The 24,772-nt window shown below is 48.8% G+C and overlaps 1 protein-coding gene across 5 annotated transcripts in view; it reads left to right on the top strand.

The window, feature by feature from the left end:
* The window catches only part of Acsf3 (acyl-CoA synthetase family member 3), a 54,564-nt gene that overhangs the window by 12,568 nt on the left and 17,224 nt on the right, over positions 1–24,772 (top strand). For 4 of the 5 annotated variants that reach the window (XM_074055471.1, XM_020173564.2, XM_074055472.1 and 1 more), the window contains exons 3-6: positions 741–896; positions 5,287–5,441; positions 7,175–7,320; positions 13,307–13,419. In XM_074055471.1, coding sequence (XP_073911572.1) covers positions 741–896; positions 5,287–5,441; positions 7,175–7,320; positions 13,307–13,419 — 570 coding nt within the window. The remainder of the gene's footprint in view (positions 1–740; positions 897–5,286; positions 5,442–7,174; positions 7,321–13,306; positions 13,420–24,772) is intronic. The other variant, XM_074055473.1, reaches the window with a different exon arrangement.

The following is a 24,772-nucleotide window of genomic DNA, read 5'->3' as shown; positions in this document are numbered from 1 at the left end:
CACAGTGGGAGCAATAAAATAAAAATGAAAGCTCAAAGCACATGTAATGGCAGGAAATAGGCACACAGATTCTTGGGCAACAGCTTGGCTGTGAGTACTTAGTGAGCTTCACACTGGGGACTGGTGCACAGATGTGATTCATGCAGGAGTGGACACGCTTGCATATCTTCTCTGGACCTGTTCTCCATCAAAGAAACATAGAGGCCATGAGGCATTCAAGAGATGATGTCTTCATTGTGATCATACAGGAACTTGAAGGGCCTTGTGCCTGTGGCTCCTCAGTACGAGCTAAGGACATGCCCGGAGCCTGACTCCTGACTCCTGTCTCAACTGAGTGGATGACAGTAGTGCAGGGATCACAGAGAGCTCAGCAAAGACAGGTGACAGTATGAGCTCCACTGCGTCCTACATCCTTGGGTATAAGCGAAAGGCCAAGCTGTGGACATCAGTGCTACAGTCACACCTCTGCCTTCTGTGGTATTTGCAGAGCCCGTGCTGATGCTTCTGGGGTGTCTAGAGCCCCTGGCTGTGTGTCTGTGTCTCCATCACCTGAATAAGTGGGAAGCACCACAGGTCCTTGTTCATCTTGTTCTCATCTCTCCTTCAGGAGCTGCCAAAGAGGAGAACAGAGCTAGCTTTCTTCCTCCTCTGTCTCAGGCCCTCTGAAGCACCTCATATTCTGGTGCAAGTCTGCAGTAGAGCAGGGCTCCTGTTCTCAGGCAGTGCTCTTTCTCCTTCAGGTGACTGGGCTAGTCCACATGTGGGCATGGACAAAAGACGATGTGATACTCCATGTCCTCCCACTGCACCACGTCCACGGTGTGGTCAACAAGCTGCTCTGTCCACTCTGGGTGGGAGCCACGTGTGTGATGCTGCCTGAGTTCAGTGCTCAGCAGGTAAGTCAGGGATGCTGTGTTGGTGCTGTCCATGGGCAGATGTTGCAGGTGCAGGGGTGGTGGCCACTGTGCCAAAAGTGTGGTGAGGGAGGTGGGTGAGAACAATTCTTTTCTTACCCTTCTGGAAATCAGAAGTCTGAAGTGAGTCTGATGGAGCCAAAATCAGGGTTGGGCAGGGTTTCCATCGGGAGGCCCTGGCGGAGTCTGTTGCTGGGTACAGCAGGCGGAGGCCCTGTGCTCGTAGCTGCATTTCTCGCATCTCTTCTGGGGTCTCATAGGCTTCTCTGCAGTCACCACGCCGTCTGCCTCCTCTTGTAAAGGCCTGTGGAATAATGTGAATTGTCTCTGTCTCCAGACCGCAACTTAACCCGTCCACATTGTTGCTTTTGCTGTGTTGGCTGACTTTCTCAGAGGTCAGGAGGAGGATGTGGACAATAAGCGCCGTTGTCAGGTGCCATTCGTGCTCTCGGTTCCTCTGCAGTGGACCTGCAGCTGGGGACTTGTCCTCTCCACTTTTCAGTGTCTGTTCCTTACCTGCACTGCCGTTGGGCATGTTGGAAGCAGGGATGAGGTGTTAGCTGTAGGGAGTGGAGGTGGCTGCGACAACAGAATTGCTGAGCCACCTGTGTGTCATCATCTGTGCAGGGCAGCAGATCAGGGTCACTGCTTTGGAGGGGAAAAAAACTGGGTTTAAATGCAGATGCTGATTCTCAGTGACCCAGTGTGGTATACTCTCAGAGCCCTATTCCTGTGTCTGTCATTTGGGAACAATGACCCTTGCCCTGGGCCTTATAAGCCTGGAGACTTATGTCCAGCAGGCTTAGTGCAGTAGGGTTCACTGTCCAGCCTGTGGAGAACAAGAACCCCAGCGTGTGAAGATGTTCGAGGCCGGTTTGGTTCTTTCCTCTGTCCTGACCATCAGCTTTGTGGACAGTAGTGCTGTCTATTCTTGGGGGCTGGCTTGCCTCTCCTACTCATGCCCTTGACTGTTCTGCCCTGATCTTGGCCTGGCTGACCTGTCTTCCTTTCCCTTGGCTGCTGGGGCCTCTATCTTCTGCTGCAGCCCAGGCACTCCTCATGTGCTCGCTGTGGTCACATAGGCAGCAGCCTCTCAGCTATTGTCCTGGTCAGTGCCAGAATGTGTAGTGAGCACCACCACAGGTAGAGTCCATAGTTCAGTTTTCCAGAGTAAAGGCATGGATCTCAGGTGAGCTGCACTGGTGCCTTCCTCAGCCCATGCTCCTGTCCTAGCACCACATGGGTACCACCACCTGCCCGTCCCTGTGGCTTGAGACTGCTGGGGCTTGGAGGATGTTCTGGGGTCTCTGCTTAGGTTCTCTGCCCAAGGTCTCTGTCCCCAGGGTCTCTGACTTAGGTCTCTGCTTTGGGATCTCTGCTCTATGGTCCCTTCTGTGGGGGGTCTGTCCTGGGGTCACTGTTCTGGGGACTTTGCTCTAGAACCTCTGCCTAGGGTCTCTACTCTGGATTCTGTGTTCTGGGGTCTGTGTTGTTATGACTTTGCTCTGGGCTCTTTACTCTGGAGACTTCCCCCTGGGCCTCTGTTCCAGGGTCTGGTGACACCTGAGGCTATGTGGGCAGTGGAGGTGGCCTGCCAGTTGATCACACAGGGCTAGGTTAGGGCATCAGGCACTTGTTCTCACCTGTTGGACTTGCTGCTCAGCATGCAGTTTGTTGAAGCCATTAAGCTTATATCCTCCCTACCAGGCAGCAGTGGACAGCTAAAGAACCAAGGCCACTGTGTGCCGTGTCCCTTGCATAACATCCTCCTTTCTTTCCTCACACACTATTGTTTCCTATCTGTGTGGCAGTGGGGATGCTGCGGTTTTCCTAGAATGACCTCTGGCCTAGACCCCAGAGTTTGGTGTGATTTGTTAGTATTTCTCTCACCCATAATGCAGCTCACTTCTTTGCCTGTCAAGGTTGTAGGATTCCTGGCTCTTGTTATGCCCTTAAAGTTGCTTAACTTCGGAATATTTCCCACTGTAGATTCTTTCCCCTGCTTTGGCTTGTCTTTTCATTTTCTTAATGCTGCCTTTCAGAGCATGTTTTTAATCTTGACAAGATGTGTTTTACCATTTTTCAAGTTTTATAGATCATGTTTTTGGTGCCATATGCAAGAAGTCTTTGCCAAACAAAAAGTCATAAAGATATTCTAGGTTGTTTCTTAGAAATTCATAGTTTTAGCTAATACATTGAAGTCTCTGGTTCATTTATATTACTTCTTGTGTAAAGTGTGAGGTGAGAGTCTAAAATCCACTTTTTTGTGGATGGGTGTGCCGTTTGGGTATCCAGTGGATGCAGCCCCATTTATTGAACATGTTACCTTTTTGGGGGGAGGGGCAATACTAGGGTTTGAACTTGGGGACTCATGCTTGTTGGGCAGGTACTCTAGCACCTGAGCCATTCCACCAGCCCTTTTTTTGTTTTGGGTATTTTCAAGATAGGGTCTCATGACCTAATTGCCTTGACTGGCTTCCAACTTCAATCCTACTGATCTCTGCTTCCTGAGTAGCTAGGATTACTGGTGTGAGCCACTGGTGCCTGATGAAAGCATTACCTTTTGCCCTATTGGTGACTTGGCTGTTTTGTCAGAAACCAGTTGTCCATGCATGCTGGTTTCTTTGTTGTCTTGCAGGTCTGCCCAGTGATCTGCATCTGTTCTGAACAGCACCACGGGGTGCTGAGACTTTGGCTTTACCTTGGTAGGCAGTTGGCAGGTGCGACTTCTCCACCTTTATTCTGCCTTTCCAGGTTTACGTTGGCTCTTCTGAGTCCTTTGCCTTTCCAAGTAAAATTAGTGTTCTCTCATCAATTCCTGCAAGAAAGGAAGGAAGGGAGTGAGGGAGGAAAGGAAGGAAGGGAGGGAGGGAGAGAAGGAAACAAAGAGAAAGAAAGAAAGCTTGCTGGGATTTTGAGAGGGATGGTGTTGAAGCTATAGCTCAATTTGCAGAGAATTGCCATTTTGACTCTCTGGAGTCTTCCCTCTTCTCTCCCATGTTGGGCTGTTTCATCCCGTCACACATCTCACCCTTTGCTCATTTGTTTCATTGCCTTCCTGTCTGCTTGCCTACATCATTTGGCTGCTCTGATTTGGGTTCTTTCATTATTTCTTCTGTAGTGTGGTCTGTTTTCAACCCTACCCAGCAAGTTCTTGGGCTCAGGTGGTGTTTCTTCTCGTTCTATGAAGCTCTGCTTATGATTCTGCTCCTCTTTGCAGACCTCCATCCCTCTACCTCTTGTTCATCTTGTCATCTAGACCCCTGATGCAGGACTGTGTCTGTGTGCTTGTCTGATAATCCTAACACCTGGGTTGTTTGAGGTTCTGTCTCTGTTGATTGTGTTTCCTCTCACACAGTAAAGCTCTCTTTTTAGAGAATAATGGTCTCCCAGAGAGGCGCCTTGCCTCTGTTGGCAGCTGGGGCAGGGCTCAGTACCGTAATGCAGTGGCAGGCAAGAGGGCGCAGGCTGACTCATATTCTTTGCATTTTATCCCAGTGTTCAGCCTGGCAGGTGAGATCTGCCCTGCAGGCAGTTGTACCCCCCAACCTGTCCTGGGACCAAAACCACAGTACTGTGGCACTTGCTCTGCCTTCTGTACGGCCATTGTGGGTCACAGAACCATGGAATAAACAACATGCCAGCTTTTCTTTAAGATTTATGGGTGAAGGGACTGGTGGAGTGGCTCAAGTGGTAAGAGCACCTGCCTAACAAGCATAAGGCTCTGAGTTTAAACCCCAGTGCTGCCAAAAAAAAAAAAAAAAAAAGATTCATGGGTGAAACATGAAAAAAACCTAGTGAGACGTTTAGGCATTTTTATGTTAAAACTGATTATAAAGTTGTTATGGAGTAAAATACAAAGTTCATTTGAACTTTTGTTTTTGTTTGGTGGGACTGGGGTTTGACCTCAGGACTCTGCACTTGCAAAGCAGGCACTCTACCACTTGAGCCACGCCTTCGGTCCCACATGAGCATTTTTGATACAGCAGGAGACCTTTGTTCTGCCTGTGGCAGGCACCATCTGGCTTCATGCCAGGGCCACTGGGGTTGTTGCCCAGCTTCCCTGGGTGCATGCTGCCCTTCCTTGCATAGCTGGAGAAGTCTGAGGTTGATGCTACTCTGGGCTGCAGATCTGGAACCCTGTTCTTCCTACGCACAGACAAGACTCAAATATCCCTACCCAGGGTAACCTCTGTGGGAATGAGTCAGAGGCTCAAGGCTCCCCTTTGAGGAGCCTCAGGTGTGCCCTTTAACCTTACTGTAAGGAGAAAGGCTTCTGTTGGGAGCATTAACCTAGAAACAGAAAATACAAGCACCTACTGCCCAGGTTCCTTTTCTAACTTTTTTAATGGATGCTTCCTCTTCTCTGTAGGTTTGGGAAAGGTTCTTGAGTTCTGAGACTCCACGGATTAATGTATTTATGGCAGTTCCTACAATATACGTCAAATTGCTAGATTACTATGACAGACATTTCACCCAGCCTCACGTCCAGGACTTTGTGCGTGCAGTTTGTGAAGAAAAAATTAGGTGAGTGCAAGGAACCCACTTTCCTGTCAGGAAGGCTTAGTGATCAGCAGGCAGTGAATGTGCTCTGCTGTTTTAGGGGGAGTTTCCCTCCCTTCAAATGATGCACTTGTGCCTCTCTGTCATTCTCAGCCTTTGTCTGAGTCCTGTCTGCCCCTTATCTCTGTCTGTCTGTTTCCACCATTTACATCCCTATTGCTCTATGTGCCTTTGGCATCTCTATCTCTTCATCTCCCTCTATTTTCTATGACTCTGTTTCTCTACTTGTGGTCGGGTGAAGGATGAGGGTGAGGGCAGTGAAGTGGTCCTCTCACTTGGTCCAATCTGATCACACAGCATTTCTCTCTGCCCAGTCTTGACCCTTGGAGCCCTCCCCAGCTGGGGCAACTGCTGCTGCCTTCCTGTCTCCCTGCCTCCTCCCCAGCTCCCTGATAGGTGACTTTCCTCACAGTGATGAGCTGAGTCCTTTGGGCCATTCAATGGCATGAAGTTTGCTCAGTGGTCACTTATGAACCTGTAGACCTGGTTTCTTTCCTGACTTTATATTGAGATGCAGCTTACTAACTAGTAAGTGAACATGATGTAGTTCAGTGATTTGCACACACGGAAAAGATCCCCATTAGCAGCAGAGACATGGGTGGGATGTTTTTCCTTTTTTGCTAGAGGGAGAGGTGATGTGGCACTTACAGAAAGTGGACCAGGGCTGGGTAATAGAACTGTGAGGCCAACCTGAATGGAGAATTCCAAGTGTGAGTTGTATGCATGTTCCACAGCCTGCATGTACACTGCACATCTGGGCTCCTAAGCTGCAGGAGGAGCCCAGGAAGCAGCACCTTGCTTCCTCAAGAGAATTCTGAATTATCAAGGATAAGTGTTTTGCTCCATTTGCTGTTCCTTTGCTCTCTTTCTACAAGACTCTTTGAGGAAATCACAGCTCTGTTTTTGACAGTGCTGCTGCTGACTATCTGCCTGAGTCTACATGCCCAGGTCTGCTGTCTGAAGCAACCTGAGGAACCCAGGACTCAAAACAGGACAGGATTAGTAAATCCACCAAATCTGAAGATCCATGAGCAGAAGGCACAATCAGTGTAGAGGCGACCTCTGATTTAGACTGTGGGGCTCTGGTCAGCTGCATGCTCCTAGGGGAGGGCAGTGGCTGGCTCCTGCTCCATTCAGATTACACACAGCACCTTCCCTCTGCATGTGGTGCTGCTGCAGACTGCTGAAGCAGAGAGCAGCTTGGGTACTCTTGGATGTCATCCATGATGTTGTCAGAGTCACCTGTGAGTCTGATGCCATTAGCCTCTGTGGTCTTTCACTTGGGGCAGCTCCAGCCTGAGTTGTCTCTGCCCCTCAGACCTCAGGCACCATGGCCTTCCATCCTTGAACCAGACTTCACTGTCATCATCTTCTGCTGTAGTTTAGAACTATTTGTGAGCAATGTGGTAATATTTGCAAAGAGTGCCACCAAAGATCCTAAAGATACTGTTTTAATTAACATTCCTCTGAAAAACCTCTTTATACTATTAAAGCATATCCAACAAATTGTTTTCAAAAGGCAGAATTAAGTTTTGCCCAAACTTATTTTGATCATGAATTTAAAATGTAGTGATGTTGAAAGCAGATATGTCACATGGTCTGTCCCATGTCCCATGGTCTGTCCATCACACGTGTAGACAAATGTCTCTCAGTATGAGGGCCCCTTTGGAGCTAAGCCCTATGCTGGTGCTGCCTAGGCTGATGGTGTCCGGCTCAGCGGCCCTGCCTGTCCCTGTTCTGGAGAGGTGGAAGAGCGCCACGGGCCACATACTGCTGGAGCGCTACGGTATGACTGAGATCGGCATGGCCCTGTCCAACCCCCTGACCACAGCTCGCCTGCCAGGTATGAGCAGCCCCATGGCTGCCTTCCTCTCCCACTTCCTCTGAGTCCCTGCAGGTGGCGGGTCCTAGTTCACCTGCATTTGGAGGAGATGGGGTAGACAGCACTGCCTTCAGTGCCAGGCTAGCTGCCCAGAACCATCTTCTCAAGGCACTGGCCATCCACTGTCACACAGCCCTTTCCTCCTCCACCCCATGTGGCAGGCAGGACAAGTGGACCCTTCATCCTAGTCCTGCTGGATCACCTGGGGAAGAGCAGGATCCCAGAGCTCAGGTGAGTGGCAGGTGCCCTAGGGTAGGGTCCCAAACACCTGTGGATAGTCCCCTTCCCTATGGTGAGCACTTCCCCTGCCCTCAGGCACAGCCACAGTTCTGTGTTCCCTTCCTATATCTTTGCTTTTCCAATGTCATACTGACCCCTTACTTGGTGGTGTGCGTTCATCTGTGTGTTTATAGCTCATTCCTATGTTGGAGGAATAAGCTTCAATTGCCAACTGTTCATGGTGTCAGTGTGCCACCGCTATGAACCTGTCCACCAGCTAAAGGACATTTGGCCTCTTTCTAGCTTGGAGCAATTGTGTTACACATGACGTTTTATGAATGACATGTGCAGACTTGGCCTCCTGGGTGTGGCCTCACCAGGTTGTTTGATAATGCTACGGTGTTCCAGAGTGGCCATTCCACTCTGATTCCCCCAGCAAAGACAAGACATGCCAGCCTTCATCCGTGGGAGCTCTGGAGATCGTTGGCTATCTTAAGTTCTAGCAGGTGTATAGTTCTGTCTTGTTTAATTCACATTTCCCTAGTGACTCATGATACTCATTTTTGCATCCTGTGTGGCTTTTTGGTGAGTCTTGAAGCCAAGTGGTTCCATCTTTGTCCCTCCCAAAGGTGTCTTGGCTTTTCTAGTTCCTGTGTCTCTACATGTGTATCAGGGGGATTTGGCTGCTGGTGTGAGGGGAGAAACCGGAGGAAGGTGGTGTTAGATAGAGGCAGGTATGGACACAGTGCTGGAGGTCAGCACGCCAGGCAGGAGACAAAGGAGCATGGTGGGCATGATCTGGAGAGCAGTGGGGGCCATTAGTTTATTTTGAGTGTGGGGAGGTCTGTGTTTGGGTGGGCATCCTGAGCAGAATGATGTATCTTAGAGTAGCAAGATCAGCGACTACTGAGGGAAGAGCTGCCAGCAGGGACACCAGGGCTCCTGTGGAGGCAGGGGCAGCAAGGGTGAGGCTAGACATGTTATGAAAAGGTGGTATGACATATAGAAACAGATTGAAGTTTTAGATTCCCAGAAACCACTGTCACATTGGGTTGCACCAGCCACTCAGCTGATGTCTGCCACAGAGCAGAGCCAGATCTACACCAGTCTGCTGCAGCTAAAACTGCCTAGTGGAAATAAGATGGGGTGCTTGATCCCAGACTGGAGGGGCACCTTGAGTCTCCCTGCCCTCCCTTCTCCTCATCATTGGTAGCTGTGATGGCCAATGCAGAAAGCTGCCCTCCTGCAAGTTACTGTGTCCCTGGAATGAGCTACTGATCAGAACTTACTTGCAGTGTTTTTTTGGCCAGAGAATCCCATGGGCACCTACAAACCAGCATTGTAGTGACACCAGTTCACCTGAGTGAAGGAAGGGCAGCAAGGCTCCAGGCTCAGTCCCTTCTTTTTCTAGAAGCACTGTGGGCAGGACAAGTTCCCTGAGGTCAGAACCAACTGACTAGAGTCTGCATTGAGAACCATACTGTTCAGCTCATGGCAGGGCTTTATGTGCATCCTCACAGAGCAGCCCCTCTGCTGGATTGCTACACCCCATTTCACACCAGGATACAAATGCAGGGAAGCTCAGTTGGCTCTTGGGAGTCATGGTAGACTCTCACACCTTCAGACTGACTTGCCACACTGTTGGAAGCACCGTGGTAGGACAGAGCCCATTTTTGGAGGGAGAATGGACTTAAGAAAGAGAGCAAATGAAAGGGTGAGAGTCCAAGGCCAGGGGCAGGACAGGAGGAGCAAGGAAAGGACAATACAGGACTGTCCACATGAGGCCACGGAGGGACCAACCACACTGAAGACATGGAGGACATCCACCTGAGTCCATGGAGGACGTCCACACTGAGGCCTTAGAGGACACCCAGAGGTCATGGAATACCATACAATCGCAGACTGTGGGGGAACACTCCTCATGAGTCTGTGGGGACCTTAGCCATTCAGGGACTCACTACACCATAGGGTGTTAAGGTACAGAACAGAGCCCAGGTAGAGAGCTTCTCCACAGTGGAGTCTGATTCCCAAGTAAGCATCAGGAGCCTGAGGGTCTCTGACCATGCCTGCCTTTTTTGCTGTCCTGCTGACTAAGGAACAGGGATCCAAAAATGTTGAAACTCAAGGTTTATTGGGGAAGTAATTGGAAAGCAGAAAGTCTTGAGGACTGGCCGTAGCTCTTGGCCTTATAATGCATGGGAGGTTGGGGATGGTTGCTGTTCTCTAGACAGAGTCAAATACCTGTGACTTCTGTTCCAGTCTTCAAGTTACCAGAGCAGCTGGACCAACCCCACAGCCCAGTGCAGTCCAGTTCTCTCATTTGGGAAAAAGTAGCCCCCAACATTAAATTGAAGTCCTTTACGGATGTCAAGGAGTACACTTCCTGGAGAAGTGTTCCTAGAGATGAGAGTTTGAAAGCTCTTCTTGTACCTTCAGCTTTGGTCAGGTTCCCAGCCCCAACTGTGCCACATACCTGTGTAACCCTGACCTCTAGGCCAATGCTTTGCTTCAGCCTGAGCCTCTGGATTTGCATCCTAGTCCTTTACTCCTCCATGCTGCTTCCAGCTGTAAGTCTCTTTGGCCAGCCTTTACTTCCTTCCTTCTGCCCGCAGAGCCTCAGGGTGTTATGCCTGTGGTGGGGCCCACATGAACACCAGGATTCATTTGAAGTCTGGAACCTGTCAGACACAAGGCAAGGTCAGCTCTGTGAATGGCAAGTGTTGCTGTTTGCTAGTGCCTCTGCTCCTCTTCCTTCATGGGTTGCTGTGAAGAGAGAAATAATTCATGGCTGATCTCTTGCTGGGGCCAATCACACTCTAATTGGAGCTGAGGTCAGAGGTGCCAAGAACCCCTACAACAAGAGCTATAATGTTGACCGAAGGGACTCCAGGACCTCGTCATCTGTGTCCCCTCTCCCAGTGCCCGGGTATATAAAGAGGCTGTGTACCCCCAGACTCTGGGTGGAGGCCAAAGGTAAATTCCTTATCTGGGAAGAGCTGACATCATCCTGTCCTAAAAAGCCAGAGGGCTGTTAAAAAAATGACAGTGCTTCCCCCATACAATGAATAAATCCTAATTTAAAAAAAAGAAAAAGAAAAATGGCAGTACTGCCCTTCCTGTCTGTAACCACACTGGCCTACGAGGGGCCCTGTCCATGTCCGCACTGGTTCCAGATCCATCCAACGCCTCCTCAATGCCACAGATGGTTAGACATGTGGGACAGCTACACCTTTCTACCTTAGGGCAGCCCTGGGGTCAGACTCAGCTCAACCCAAGGGATCCTTATGTTCCCAGGGCCTGAGAGTGCAGCTCACAGCCCAGGCCATGGAGCTCAAGTGCACATCTTGGGAAGGTGGGCTGTCTTCTGAGTCAGCACTCAGGGAATGAGGTGTTATACTGCTGCTAACAGAGCTCAGATGGAAAAGGAACCAAGAGTGGGCTTGTACTCCTAAGTGAGGATGGGTGGTCCTGTGTATGATTTTGTACTAAGGCCGATGAAAGTCTTTAATGGAAAGAGCATGGCCTGCCTGCAGCAGTCACCCTTAGCTCTATGTGTCTGCCAGGAACTTCAGGATGTCCCTGACCATAAAAAGGGTGGCAAGTCTTTGACGGGGCTTGGTGTTCCTCAGACCTCAGGCTGGCTATCTTCCAGCCCTACACCCCACCTCATTCCAGCCTCAAAACTGCCCTGTGGATGCAGATAAAGCACTCTGACCTCCTCATGCAGCTGCCTTCCTCTGTACTTTGCTCACTTCTTCCCATCACCTTTTTACACACACACACACACACACACACACACACACCCAGTGGGCAAAAGCTGCAGTCCCAAATGAGCTGGAGCCAAGATTGGCTGCTGACATCTGACCATGAAACAGGAGGGAGGCAGCCATGTGAGGGGTAGACACTGCCAGCAGAAGTTGGTCTGCAGTAGCAGGTCGGCCCTCATCCCATCTGTTGGTCCTCAGCAGGTGCAGCAGGTGCAATGCTCAAGAGGAGCAGTGGGACCCAGGTGGCCTAGAGGACAGGAGCCACCCCAGCACTGAAAGGGGGTCCTTCAAGGCAATGAGGTTATTTAGCCTAGAAAAGACAGTAGCCCTGAGGTCACCTGGGATCACCTGGAAGCCTGTCTGGAGGCCGAGTGGCATCTGCTCTTCATTCCTCTGAGCTTCTGGCAGGGAGAACATGAGCTAAGAGCCGGCTGGACCTGACTGTCAAGGACATGACACCCCAACTACACAGCAGAGGTATAAACACTCCCACCCCCAGCTGTATTGATGTCTTGTGCCTGTTCAGCCTTGGCCCCAAGGAGATGTTCTGCCAAGAAGAAATGACGTCATAGATTACATGGTTCCATTCCTGTAAAATGTCCAGAATAGAAAACCCCACAGAGACAGAGAGCTGATCATGAGGTGCCAGGATCAGGGATATGGGCTGATGCTGCCAGGCACGTGTTTCTTGGGTAATGAAGAGGCTTTGAAGCTGGAGAGTGGGGCATCCATACAACACTGTGAGTTACTAAGTGTCCTGAACTGTGCTCCAAAACAATGAATTATGCTGCATCAGTCCACATCTGTTTTTAAAGTCTTAGAAGCCAAGAGAAGGGGGGTGTTGCTGAGTTGCATCCTACTAGGTTGGGGACACTGCTAAGGTGAGGTGTGGGATGTCTCCACACCTGGAGCAGTGGAGAAGCCCCTGGACAACAGCTCTTCCACATGCCTCAACTGTACAGTGGGACTTCAGGCATAAGGGACTCACACTTCTCCCTAAAACAAGGCTGGGTGGACAGACTACCAGGAGTCTGGTCCCAGGACCCTGAGTGATTGTGACAGTCCATAAGCTCCCTTCCTGAGACTTTTATCCTGTGGCAGATCCACATTGATTCTGGTGGTAAAAATAAAGACCTTGAACCATAAAGTGAATTCTCAGGAGAGGTGTATGTGGACGGTGTCCTCACACCTGGGTGCAGTGACACTACCCTCTGCTCTGTCCCCCACCTTATTCTTGGCACCGGCACTGACACTGTGTGAGGCAGGGTTTCTCCAATCCAGTCTTGCACACCTACCAGGAATGCAAGCCGACAGCAGAGTCATGCTTAAGCATAGACTGTAGTGGGCAGGGCTGTGGCTAGGAGCCTGTAGGATGTCATGGATGTATCCCGATATCTGTCCTGCCTTACCTTTGCAGGTGGAAGGAGTGATTCCAGTGATACAAGGGCAGCACAGTACACTGAGCCAACTATAGGTGCAGGTTACACCCACCTCCCCTGGACCCCACCTACTTCTAGCCTCAGCAGCCTGCTTTAGCCTGATCCTATACACATCAGTCCCCTTATCAGACAATCCCTGGTTCATTTAGCTGGGGTAGCAGCTCTCCTGTGGCCAGGCAGGCAGAGTAAGGAATCCACCATGGTGGTCGTGAGGCCTCCTGAGTTCACCTGGACAGCCACATGGCCCACAGCAAGTGTCCCTGCACAACTGCCAGCAACCATCATGATAGTGATAGTATCAGTCAGACCTGAGCTCACCTCCTGCTGGCTGTTCACACAGTTTGTGTGCGCTGCTGCACTTACATCTCTCAGGTTATGGGGCACATCACCTCCCAACGCTGACTCCCAAGAGTTGTACACATGCGTAGGCACACACAAACCCAGCCTAAACCCTAGCTGGTGTGTTTTGTCTTCTGGATCCTTCCAACTCCTGCCTCTTGACTGTGTTTCTTACTTCTTCAGGTTCTGTGGGAACCCCGCTGCCAGGGGTAGAGGTGCGCATCGTCTCAGAGACCCTGCAGAAGGAGGGCTCCTCCTATGCCATCCATGCAGAGGGAGGCGAGAAGGAGACAAAGGTAATTCTGGGAGGTGGGGCCCACCTAGCACACAGGCCATAGGCCAGGAGGTTACCTCTGTTCCTTGGGGCTTGACTCCCTACCATGCCTTGGACAATAGAGACTCTGACCGATGGAGACACTGACTGGCATGACTGGATTGCCTATTAATTCCAGGCCTTACCCACCCCCAGGAGAGTGGACAGAGTGGAGCCAAGCCAAGGTGTGCCCTGCCCGGGTGTTTAGCCCAGCTCTTCTCCAGGGCTCTGTTCATGGAGGGGGTCTCCAAGAGGGGTCATTATGGCCTTGCTAAGGAGAAGCCTGGGGTAGCACAGCAGCAGAACGTGCTGGAGACATTGAACTGGCTACACTGACATCGTCACAGAGCCTACATGCTCAGGTTACCCTTCTGCTGCAGTCAGTGCTGCTCTCTTGCTTTTGCACATCACTCTGAATTTGGCAAAGGTGAACAAGAAAAAGAACATAGTTTTATTTCAATGAGTCACAGTGTTTGGGGAGTCATAGGAAATGAAAATTTTGACCTGAAGGAAATTGCTTTCTGTAAGGCTGATACTGGTGCCGGTATTGCATTTGGCCTGAGAGGGTTTAAAAGATGTGGAGTCTTGAGTCCTCCTTCGGGCCACTTCCTTCCCCACTGCACTGTCTTGCTAGCTGGCCTCTCAGCCCTCCATGGCACTCCAAGCCTGCAAAGACAGCCACAGCAGGTCAAATGGGCCTGCCCTTGGTACACCACAGTTAGCCCCATCCTCATGAACTTTGGCCTCTACCTCTGACAGTCAAAGCTTTGGGAGATGCTTGCTGGTGCTCCATCAAGCAAGTGGCTGGGACATGGTGGCTCTGTTATAAGTTTGTGGAAAGTCTCAGAATAACATTAGGAAGCAGTTGTTTTGTTTACCCAGGAAAATCTCTTGTCTGCTTCACCTGCAGGTGTGGAGGGTCAGCAGTGCCTCTCACCTGGGCTGGGCTCCCTGTGGGCCTCATTAAGCCCCTGTCCTCCAGCTCTCCCTTCTGGGCAGTTCAGGGTTCCTGATGCTGTAGTCCCCGCAGTCCTGTGAGGCAGCCTCCCTGAAAACTACCCTCTTAACCTGTTCTTGGCTGGAGGCTGCTCCCCTTTCCCACTGTTGGGTGGAGTTCTGCTTCCTCAGGTTAGCGGAGGCCCTAGGCCTGGGCTATCTGCCCTGACAAGTGTCACCTTGGTGCTACCTCTGCCACACTGAACCAGAATGCCAGCCACAGCCTGCACATTTGGTGTTCAGTCATGGGCCTCTCCTATGCCCTCACACCCAGGTCACCTGCCTGCCCCAGGCTTGGCCGACCCAGCCCTCTCTGTAAAGATGGTTTGCCCTCAGGCATCAGGTCAGCAACATGTTCTGTCATCAAAGAGCAGTGCCTGAAGGAACTGCCAGTCAGAAGGCTGACACCTTGCTGCAGGGGTCTGGCCCTCCAGGTAACCTTAGCTGGCAGACTCAGCCTCAGAAACACCTGTTCTGTAGGAAGTGGCAGAAATGTTGCCAGAAAAAGGGGTGAGATGGGAACATTTCTGTCTTACAATAAAATTTGACTGCCTTATACCTGCAGTAGCAAGCAGCGGGCTCCACCTGACCACCCTACTGCCCACACTTCTTTAGTTGTTTCTGACTACAGACAGCTCTTCCCTGAGACTGGCTTAAAATACGAAGAAGCAGCAGCCCCACCCCAGGGCACCTTGACAGTGTGAGAGAGAAGGCTGCTCTGGGGACATGTGGGCCCCACGCAAGCCCTAAGAGGAGTCAGGAGAGCATGAGGCACATCCTGGATCCATAAGCAGCCTGTTCTGCAGCATTTCCCATCCAGCCCCCATCAGGACCATCTCCACAGGAGACCCAAGGCCCTTTTGTGGGGAAAGTACAACACAGAGCGCCTGCTTCCTCCTAGCAGATGCAGGATCTGAGCTGCCCTAGGTCCACCATGAGTACAAGAGACTGCCTGGGAGCCAGAGCTGTAGGTAGGGTGGATGCTGCCTAGGCTAAGAGCCTGCCACTCAGCAGTCCCACAGCAAAGACAGAGATCTCACACTCAGCATTTTACCCAGTGGCTCCTCAGTGCTGGGTAAAGACACCCCTATGCTGCACACTTTTACCGCCACAATGCAGGATCAACATTGGCTCTGGGATGTTGTTGCAAACTTTTATCTAGTTTGTTGTGGCATGATGGTGTATGTGGCTCTTCCTCCCCCTCTGTTACTCTGCCTCATGTGGTCAACAGGTCCTTGTGCCTGGATTAAGAGGCACAGTGCCGTCGTGAGGTATCTGTCAACAAATGAGCCTACTGCAGAATGGATGTGCCTGTGGGGCAAGAGGACCCCTGAGCTGAGACCCACAGGCTGATAATGTCGGGCTTCCTATTCAGCCTCACTCTGGCAGTCGTTATTGCTTATCACTTTGCGGATGAATCCTTGTACTGACAGTCCTGTGTCCCTCATCACCTGTTGTGGGTCCCCAGCTTCCAATCTGTGCTGTCATTAGTGAGCCTGATGGGGTTTCCTTCATGCTTACACAGTACGCATGTTCTAATAATTTTGAGCTGAGTTTGTCACCATTTTCACTCTGTTTTCTCACATTTAGCTGTAAATCCTGAAGCATTTACTCATGAGATTGGTCTCTTAAGAACTCAGCTTCACATGCGGGGGGTTACTCCAAGCCTCACTTCTACTTGGCAGTAGGTGGTACCCACTGTGCCCAGTGTCCATGTGTGGTGTGGAGGTCAGGCCTGCGGAGCCGGTGGTACCCATGAGGATTCTAGCTAGGTCCACAGACAAGACGGCAAGTGCCTCAGATCCTCCTGTCTGTGAACTGTGGTCAGCGGTAGGTCTGCCATCATACACCCTGCCTGGTGGGGCGTCTAGGCTAGCTCCACCACCCTTTGGAAGGCATACCTATGTGCAGAGCTGCAGCAGCAGTTGTCTACACAGGTCTTTGTGCTCATTGCCCGGGGTTCTTAGAATGTGCGATCCTCGCCAGGCCCTGCCTGTGCAGTGCTACCCAGCTTCTGACCCAACCTCACACTCCAACCCACTCGAGCCAGCTGTGCCCTACATAGAAACAGGATGAGCCTCTCTGTCCATGAGCCCTCCTGGGCTTCTTTCTCCTGATGATCCTGACAACACCCCAGAGGTGGGTTGCCATTTTCTTTGGACATGTGCCAGAACTGTAGCATTTTAACAAGGTCAGATTCTCTGCCTTCTAAAGTTATTACTTTTGGCTTGGGATGGTAGTACATGCCTATAATCCCAGCTACTCTAGAGGTGAAGATCTGGAGGATCATTGTTTGAGGGCTGCCTGGACAAAAATATGAGACCATACCTGAAAAAAATAACTAAAGTAAAAAGGGCTGGGTGTATGGCTCAAGTGATAGAGCACCTGCCCAGCAAGCACAAGGCCCATTGTTCAACCCCTTATACTACCAAAAAAAAAAAAAAAAAAAACTTTCCACTTTGGGCTGGGGTATAGCTCCATGGTAGAATGCTTGCCTAGTGTGCAAAGCTCTGGATTCAATCTCCAGCACTGCAAAAAATAAAAGCATAGAATTTATCACTTGATTGCCCCCAAACAAGCTCTTCCTACTTCTTCAGTTAGGAGTAGTCACCTAGTGCACTTACTGTGAAAGATCAGCAACCCCTCACTCTACATGGGAATCCATACAGAGGGGACAGAAAGAAGACAGTGAGTGTATGTTCTGTGGTCGTGACTTCCTCCTTTGTTTGCTCCAAGATGACCACGAACCATCCCTGTCAGCCTGCTGAAGCCCCACCCTCACACACTACCCCATACCCTCATCCCCCCTACCCCTGCCCCAGCTGCTGCTCCACCTCACCCCTCCCCTGTGCAGCTTTGGAGATGGAAGCAAACCTGTTCATCAGGAAAGAACACCTATGACTCCTTGCTCTATAGCTCTCTCGCCTTTTGAAATCAAAGATCCTGATGGTAGTGGGACCCTTCACAGGTTCTCAGTTCCTCAGGAGCACTGTTTGCCACCCTGACAATCTTTTGTAATCATAGGTGTGCTCTGGGCAGTGGGAGTTCGTTCTTGGGATGAGGACATGGTGTTAAAGAGGAGTAGTAAGAGCTGCACATTGAGTCCTCTCTGGAAAGCAAGCCACATGCACAGCACTGTGCGGAATGAGAAGAGTAGGCTGTCAGTTCTCCAAATGGCATAGCACAGGGCTGAGCAAGAACACCTGCAACCTGGCAGGTCTCCCATGGCTGGCCCTTCTGCAGTGAGACCATCCTCATGCCAGTCTTATCCTAGAGTCTATGATTGCCATGGCCATGGCTAGATGGTCCCAAGGCTAACAGCCCTTGACACTGTGTCCCAAGTATCTGCCACTCTGTGGCCAGGCATCTTGTCTTGCAGCTTTGGTGGGAGTTTGGACATTGGAAGAACCAGCACCTGTCCAGATCCCCCCTCTCCTCCCACCCGCCAGGGCATTGCTCCCTCAGAAGTTGTTCCCCCTTGGTTTCCTCCAGGCTGAGGCTCACAAGAAGCATCCTCGGCCTGTCTCCCTGCTGTGCTAGAGGGGTTAACTCCCTCCTGTACACATGGCCTGCTTTGTGGGCTGTGATGCATATTTCATATGCCGTGGTCCCCAGCTGGCTCCCACTGTCAGCCCTGTGAGCACATCAGCCATTGTCTCTTTATTTATTTATTTCTTATTTTTTCAAATTGCTCGCTTACATGAGAGCCAAACACCAGTCAGGGACAATGGGGTCTATCAACAGATAAATGGCTGCACAGCTGTGTATAACACCACCCTGTAACAAGGCTCTTTACACTAGCTGTCTTCTCCTGCTGAGGATGCAGAGACTGAGGGTGGGCTGGGGCAAGCAGCCACAACTGCAGCAAACTCAGTTCTCTTTATTTCCTTAAAAAAATTAATTACCTCATTGTTTCTCCATATGCAAGCCATCACTCTGGACAGCAGACCGCTCTGTTGTTGCCTTCCCTCCCCATGGACACCAGCATCTCCATCCTCCCCCTCTGCTTCCTTTTCCTGCCCCCTCGCTGCCATCTGTCACTGGTGTGCCGCCAACTACTATACCCAACCTGCAGCAGGGTGGGAGGGTGGGGCCTCAGTGTCCCTTACCTGATGGCACTCACTTGAGACAAGGCAGACCATCACTAGGCTGTGTGTCCTCGTGGGGTATGAGAACTCACCCCCTATCTATAAAGAGCCAGTTAGGAGACAGCATCACCCCAAATGGAATCTTCAGACAGAAAAGCTGGGCACTTGCCTCCGGCCTGGCTATATGGATGTCTGCAGTAGCCTTAGCTTCTCTGTGCTTCTCCTTCCTCCTGTTCACAGGGCCTGCCTCCCCAGGAAGGGAAATGTGGGCATTTGGTGAGCTCTCAGCAGATTTCCTGTTGCCTCAGCCCTCTGTCCTACTGGCCAATCTTGAGCAGCCACCTTCAGGCTTGGCTATTCCCTAGGGATCAGATTTCTCTACCATGAGCTCTGGATTCCCCCTCCCCTGCCCAAGAAACCAAAATTTGTAGTTTTATTACTAGTCCTGGGTCTTTTCCTTAAAGAGTTTTCTTGAGATATAATTCGTACATCAGATAGTTCAGCCACGTTGAGTGTACAGTTCATGGTTTTTAATGTATTCACAGAGTTGTTCACCTGTCACCACAGTCAGCGTTAGAACACTTTCATCACTCAGGAAACTCCGTAACCAGTTATTGGTAATCATTCTCTATCCCACCCACTATCTTCTTCCTGTCAAATAACCAATTCTCTACTTTCTATCTTTATATTTTTGCCTCTTCTTCTAAAAATCACCACAATCGGGAAAAAGGAACCCTCTTACACTGTTGGTGGGAATGTAAACTAGTACAACCACTCTGGAAAAAAATTTGGAGGCTACTTAAAAAGCTAAACATTGATCTACCATTTGATCCAGCAATACCACTCTTGGGGATATACCCAAAAGACTGTGACACAGGTTACTCCAGAGGCACCTGCACACCCATGTTTATTGGGGCACTATTCACAATAGCCAAGTTATGGAAACAGCCAAGATGCCCCACCGCTGATGAATGGATTAAGAAAATGTGGTATCTATACACAATGGAATTTTATGCAGCCATGAAGAAGAACGAAATGTTGTCATTCGCTGGTAAATGGATGGAACTGGAGAACATCATTCTGAGTGAGGTTAGCCTGGCCCAAAAGACCAAAAATCCTATGTTCTCCCTCATATGCAGACATTAGATCAAGGGCAAACACAACAAGGGGATTGAACTTTGATCACATGATAAAAGCGAGAGCACACAAGGGAGGTGTGAGGATAGGTAAGACACCTAAAAAATTAGCTAGCATTTGTTGCCCTCAATGCAGAGAAACTAAAGCAGATACCTTCAAAGCAACTGAGGCCAATAGGAGAAGGGGACCAGGAACTAGAGAAAAGGTTAGATCAAGAAGAATTAACCTAGAAGGTAACACCCACGCACAGGAAATTAATGTGAGTCAACTCCCTGTATAGCTATCCTTATCTCAACTAGCAAAAACCCTTGTTCCTTCCTATTATTGCTTATACTCTCTCTTCAACAAAATTAGAGATAAGGGCAAAATAGTTTCTGCCGGGTATTGAGGGGGTGGGGGGGAGAGGGAGGGGGCGGAGTGGGTGGTAAGGGAAGGGGTGGGGGCAGGGGGGAGAAATGACCCAAGCATTGTATGCACATAGGAATAATAAAACAATAAAAATTTATAAAAATAAATAAATTAAAAATAAAAATCACCACAATTGATGCAGAAAAAGCATTTGACAGAATTCAATAGCCCTTTATGATAAAAACCCTCAACAAATTGGGTAGAGTAGGCCCATGCCTCAACAAAACAAAGGTCATATAGGACAGACCCACAGCTTCCATCATACTGAATGAAGAAAAGCTTTTAGCTTTGGACCACCTTTGCCCCTTCTGCTGAGAAAGTATTGGAAGATCTAGCCAGAGCAGTTAGGCAAGAGAAAGAAATAAAAGTCATCAAAGTTGAAAAGGAGAAAGTAAAATTACCTCTGTGTGCAGATGACATGAATTTATATATGCAAAACTAAAAGAATCCACCCAAAACACCATTAGATCCGATAACAAAATCAATAAAGTTACAAGGCACAAAATCAGCATGCAAAAATAAGTAATGTTCTTATATAGCTATCTGAAAAAAAAATCAAGAAAATCACATTTATAGTAGCTACAAAACAATAAAATATCTAGGAATAACTTTAAGTGAGGTGAAAAATTTCTAACTGAAAACTATTAAACTGGTAATAAATTTAAAAAGACACAGATAAATCAAAAGATAGGATTGTTAAAGTGCACATTCTACCCAAAGTCATCTGCAGACTCAATGCAGTCCCTATCAAAACACCAGTGACATCTTCACAGAAATAGAAAAAACAGTTCTAAAATTTGCATGGAACTACAGAAGACCCCCAAATAGCCAAAGCAGTCTTGAGCAAAAAAAAAAAAAGCAGGAGACTAACTTCAAAATATACTGCAAAGCTACAGTAATCAAAAGAGCATGGTATTACCATTAAAAAAGGGACATGTAGACCAGTGGAATGGAATAGAGCCCAAAATAAGTCCACACACACTTACAGCCAACTTATTTTCAAAAAGGCGCCAAGAATATCTGGGAAAGGACATCAATAAATACTGGGAAAACTGGAAGTCCACATGAAAAAGAATGAAATTAGAGGTGGGGTACCCAGGTATCTGAGGCAGGAAGATCATGAGTTCAAGGCCAGCCTGGGCTACATAGCAAGACCCTGTTTCAAAAAAAAAAATGAAATTAGCCCTTTATCTAACTATATACAAAGTGGATTAATGACTCTTAAATGTAACACCCAAATGGCAGAAAGGTCCTTAACACTGCTCTGGCCAAGAATATTTTGGACATGACCTCAGAAACAACCAACAAAATTAAAAATAAGCTTAATGGGATTATCAAAGGAAAAGGTGTCTGCACAGCAAAAGCTATAACCAATAGAGTGAAAAGACAACCTACAGAATGGGAAAAATACTTATAAAACATGAATATGGTAAGGGATTAATATCAACAATATATAAGGAACCCATCTCAATAGCAAGAAAACAAATAACCCTAATACAAAATGGTCAAAAATATGAATAGAGATTTCTCAAAAGAAGATATGCAGATGGCCAGCAGGTGTATGAAGTGTTCAGCATGACTAATCTTTAAGGAAATGCAAATTAAAACCAAAATGAGTGACACCTCAGTCTTGTTAGAATGACTGTTATCAAAGAGACAAAAACATGCTGGTGAAGATGTAGAGCAAAAGCCCCCTGCACACTGTGGTGGGAAAATAAATTACTGCATTATTAGCCATTGTGGAAAACAGTATGGTAGTTACCCCAAAATACTGAAAACTATCACTGCTGGGTATTTATCCAAAAAAAAAAAAAAAAAACCAAATAAATAAAATCAGCATCCCGTAGAGATACCTGATGCAGTTCATTGCAGCACTGTTCACAGCACCCAAGAAGTAGAGCTGACCTAGGCGTCCCCTTGGGTTAGTAGGTGAAGAGCGTGTGGTGTTTATTCACAGTGGGATACTGCTCAGCCTTGGAAAGGGAAAATGTGCTGCATGTGCTGTGGCCTGTCATATTCACATTCAGAGGGTCCTGAGTTCAAGGCCAGCCTGGGTTACATAGTGAGACACCCCCCCATCTCAAAAAGGGAGGAGAGAGAAAAGCAACATGGATGAGACTGGAAGACACTATGTTAAGTGAGGTGAGCCAGACACAGAAAGGCTAATACCACTTGGCCTCGTGGAATCACAAAAAGCTGGGCTCATAGAAGGATAGAGCAGCCTGGTGGTTACCAGAGGCTGGGGTGGATAGGAGAAGGAGGACAGAGATGCTAGACACAGGTGTAAACTACTAGAGAGGAGGGAAAAGTCCAGAGCAAAACACTTACAGGAGACTGTGATCGTCCCACCTGAGCCTTTCACAAGAATACAACAGTAGTGTCCTGTGGAGGGACCCAAGGGGCCCTCAGGATTGGGGGCTGTACCTTGAACCCCTCCTTCTTGCCCTGCCTTTCTTGTTGGTGCATGCCTACCCACCAGGATTCTGGCATCTTCCATCATGGGTTCTGCTCTGCCTAGGGGAGCCAGAGTGGTCTTCAGTGTGGACTTGTCAGGAGTTGTCACAGCAGCTGATACAGAGAAGAAAGGGCCTATGCTGGTGATGGCAGATCCTCAGCCAGAAGACGCAGTCTGGAAATAAGAGTCCGGCTGCTCTCCTGTGAGGAAGTGTTTGCTTCTATGTTGGCAGCTGCTGCATGTTGACCCAGTAGTTGGGGTGCATGTGAAGGACAGGCGCCCTCGTTCCTTTATGCCCAGAGATGGCCTCACTCTGGTGATGTGTCTACCACTGGCCTAGCATGAACTTGTTGCATCTCTGCACACCTAGCTCCCTTAGAAACAGCTAGCTACTCAGGAGGCAGAGATCAGGAGGATCATGGTTCAAAACCAGCCCACAAATAGTTCCTTGAGACCCTATTGTGAAAAAGTCCTTCACAATAAAGGGCTGGTGGAGTGGCTCAAGTGTACACCCTGAGTTCAAGCCCCAGTACCTCAAAAAAAAAAAAAAAAAAAAAAAAAACCTTGTCAGCTGGCAGCATTTGCTCATGTCTGCAATCCTAGGCACTGGGAGGCTGCTGTCAGGAAGATCACAGGTCCAGGCCAGCCTGGGCAAGAACTCTATGAGACCCCATCCCAACCAATAGCCGGGTGCAGTGGTAAATGTCTGTCATCCCAAGGTATGTGGGAGGCCGAAATTGGGCGGATCATGGTTCCAGGCCAACCTTGACAAAAAAGTTTGTGAGACCCCCATCTCAACAGAAAAAACTGGGCCTGTTATTCCAGCAACAGTGGGAATCTTAAAATAGGATTGTGGTTCAGGCAAGCCTGGGCAAAAAGCTAGACCCTATTTCCAAGAGAACCAGAGGAAAAAGGGCTGGAAGTGTGGCTTAAGCTGTAGAGCACCTGCCTCACGAGCACAAAGCCCTGAGTTCAAACTGCAGCCCCACCAAAAAAAAACAAAAAACTTATTTTTGGCCTGAAGAAAATAGTGACATTTCTGATCCTTGCTCTCTTTACACCAGAGACTCGGGGGGGACAATTTGACATCAGTTAAGTTTGGTGAGGGTTTGTCTCTGTGGCCTTGGACATGGTAACTATGTTACTGGAATCTGAGAAGAGCCTATGTTGAGTTGCCAGCAGGGTTGAGCTGGGGAGTGAGAAGTCTTGGGGACTAGTGTCAGTTCCTGAGGACCCAATCCTGCACTCTGTAGATACCGAAGCTGTGGTCACAGAGTCTTGGAGTTGGCAGCTACTGCTTTCTAGGAAGCTGGCATGTCAGTGCTGGAGTGAACCCGGGGCATCCATGTCACCCACATTTCTTGTAGTCCAAGTCACCATTGGTGGTGACGGCCTGATTTCAGAGATGCATCATATGAAAACTGCATCTCACAACTGATGAACTGGTTGTCTCCAGTCCAGACAGCCTGCCTGGCAATAAGTGTCTGTGCTATTTCTTATTGTATGAAAATCAAAATTGAGGTGTAAAGTGATGCTCTGCCTGAATGGAGACCCCTGTCCCTACCTCCTGTCCACCACACAGACTAAGTACAGGGCTGACTGACCAAGCAAGAGGTCTTCTTAGTGACAGTGTATGTCTACCAACTTTCAAGGTTGTTTTAACTGCATGTGTCAGTTTTAGAATTAGTTCATCTATATCTGCAAAAGTCACTTGGGGTTCTTGATTGGACTTGTGTTCAATTGTAATACATCAGTTAGAGGAGGATTAATGATTACTGTGTTCTAATCCATAAACATGGTATGTATCTATTTATTTAGGTCTTCTCTGCCTTTTCTTGTGTTGTTTTCAGTAACCAGATGCTATGCATATTTTATTAGATTTATACCTAAATCTTTCTTCTTTTTTCTCTTCGTCCTCCATTTCTTTGTGTTCTTTTCAAATACTATAAGCAAGAGGAGTGGTTGGTAGTTTCTAATAACTCATTGCCAGCGTATAGAAATGTAGTGGATTTTTCTTTTGTGGTACTGGGGCTTGAACTGAGGGTCTACTCCTTGAGCCACTTCACCAGCCCTTTTTTGTAATGGGTTTTATTCGAGATAGGGTCTTGCAAACTATTTGCCCAGGCTGGCTTCAAACCTCGATCCTCCTGATCTCTGCCTCAGGATTACAGGTGTGAGCCACCAGCACCTGGCATGATTGATTTTTTTATGTGTGGGTCTTATATCCTGTAGTAACCTAGCTAAGTTCACTT

The sequence above is a fragment of the Castor canadensis genome, chromosome 15 (assembly GCF_047511655.1).
Source record: "Castor canadensis chromosome 15, mCasCan1.hap1v2, whole genome shotgun sequence".
Classification (NCBI taxonomy): Eukaryota; Metazoa; Chordata; class Mammalia; order Rodentia; family Castoridae; genus Castor; species Castor canadensis.
This window is presented reverse-complemented; position numbering and strand designations above follow the sequence as displayed.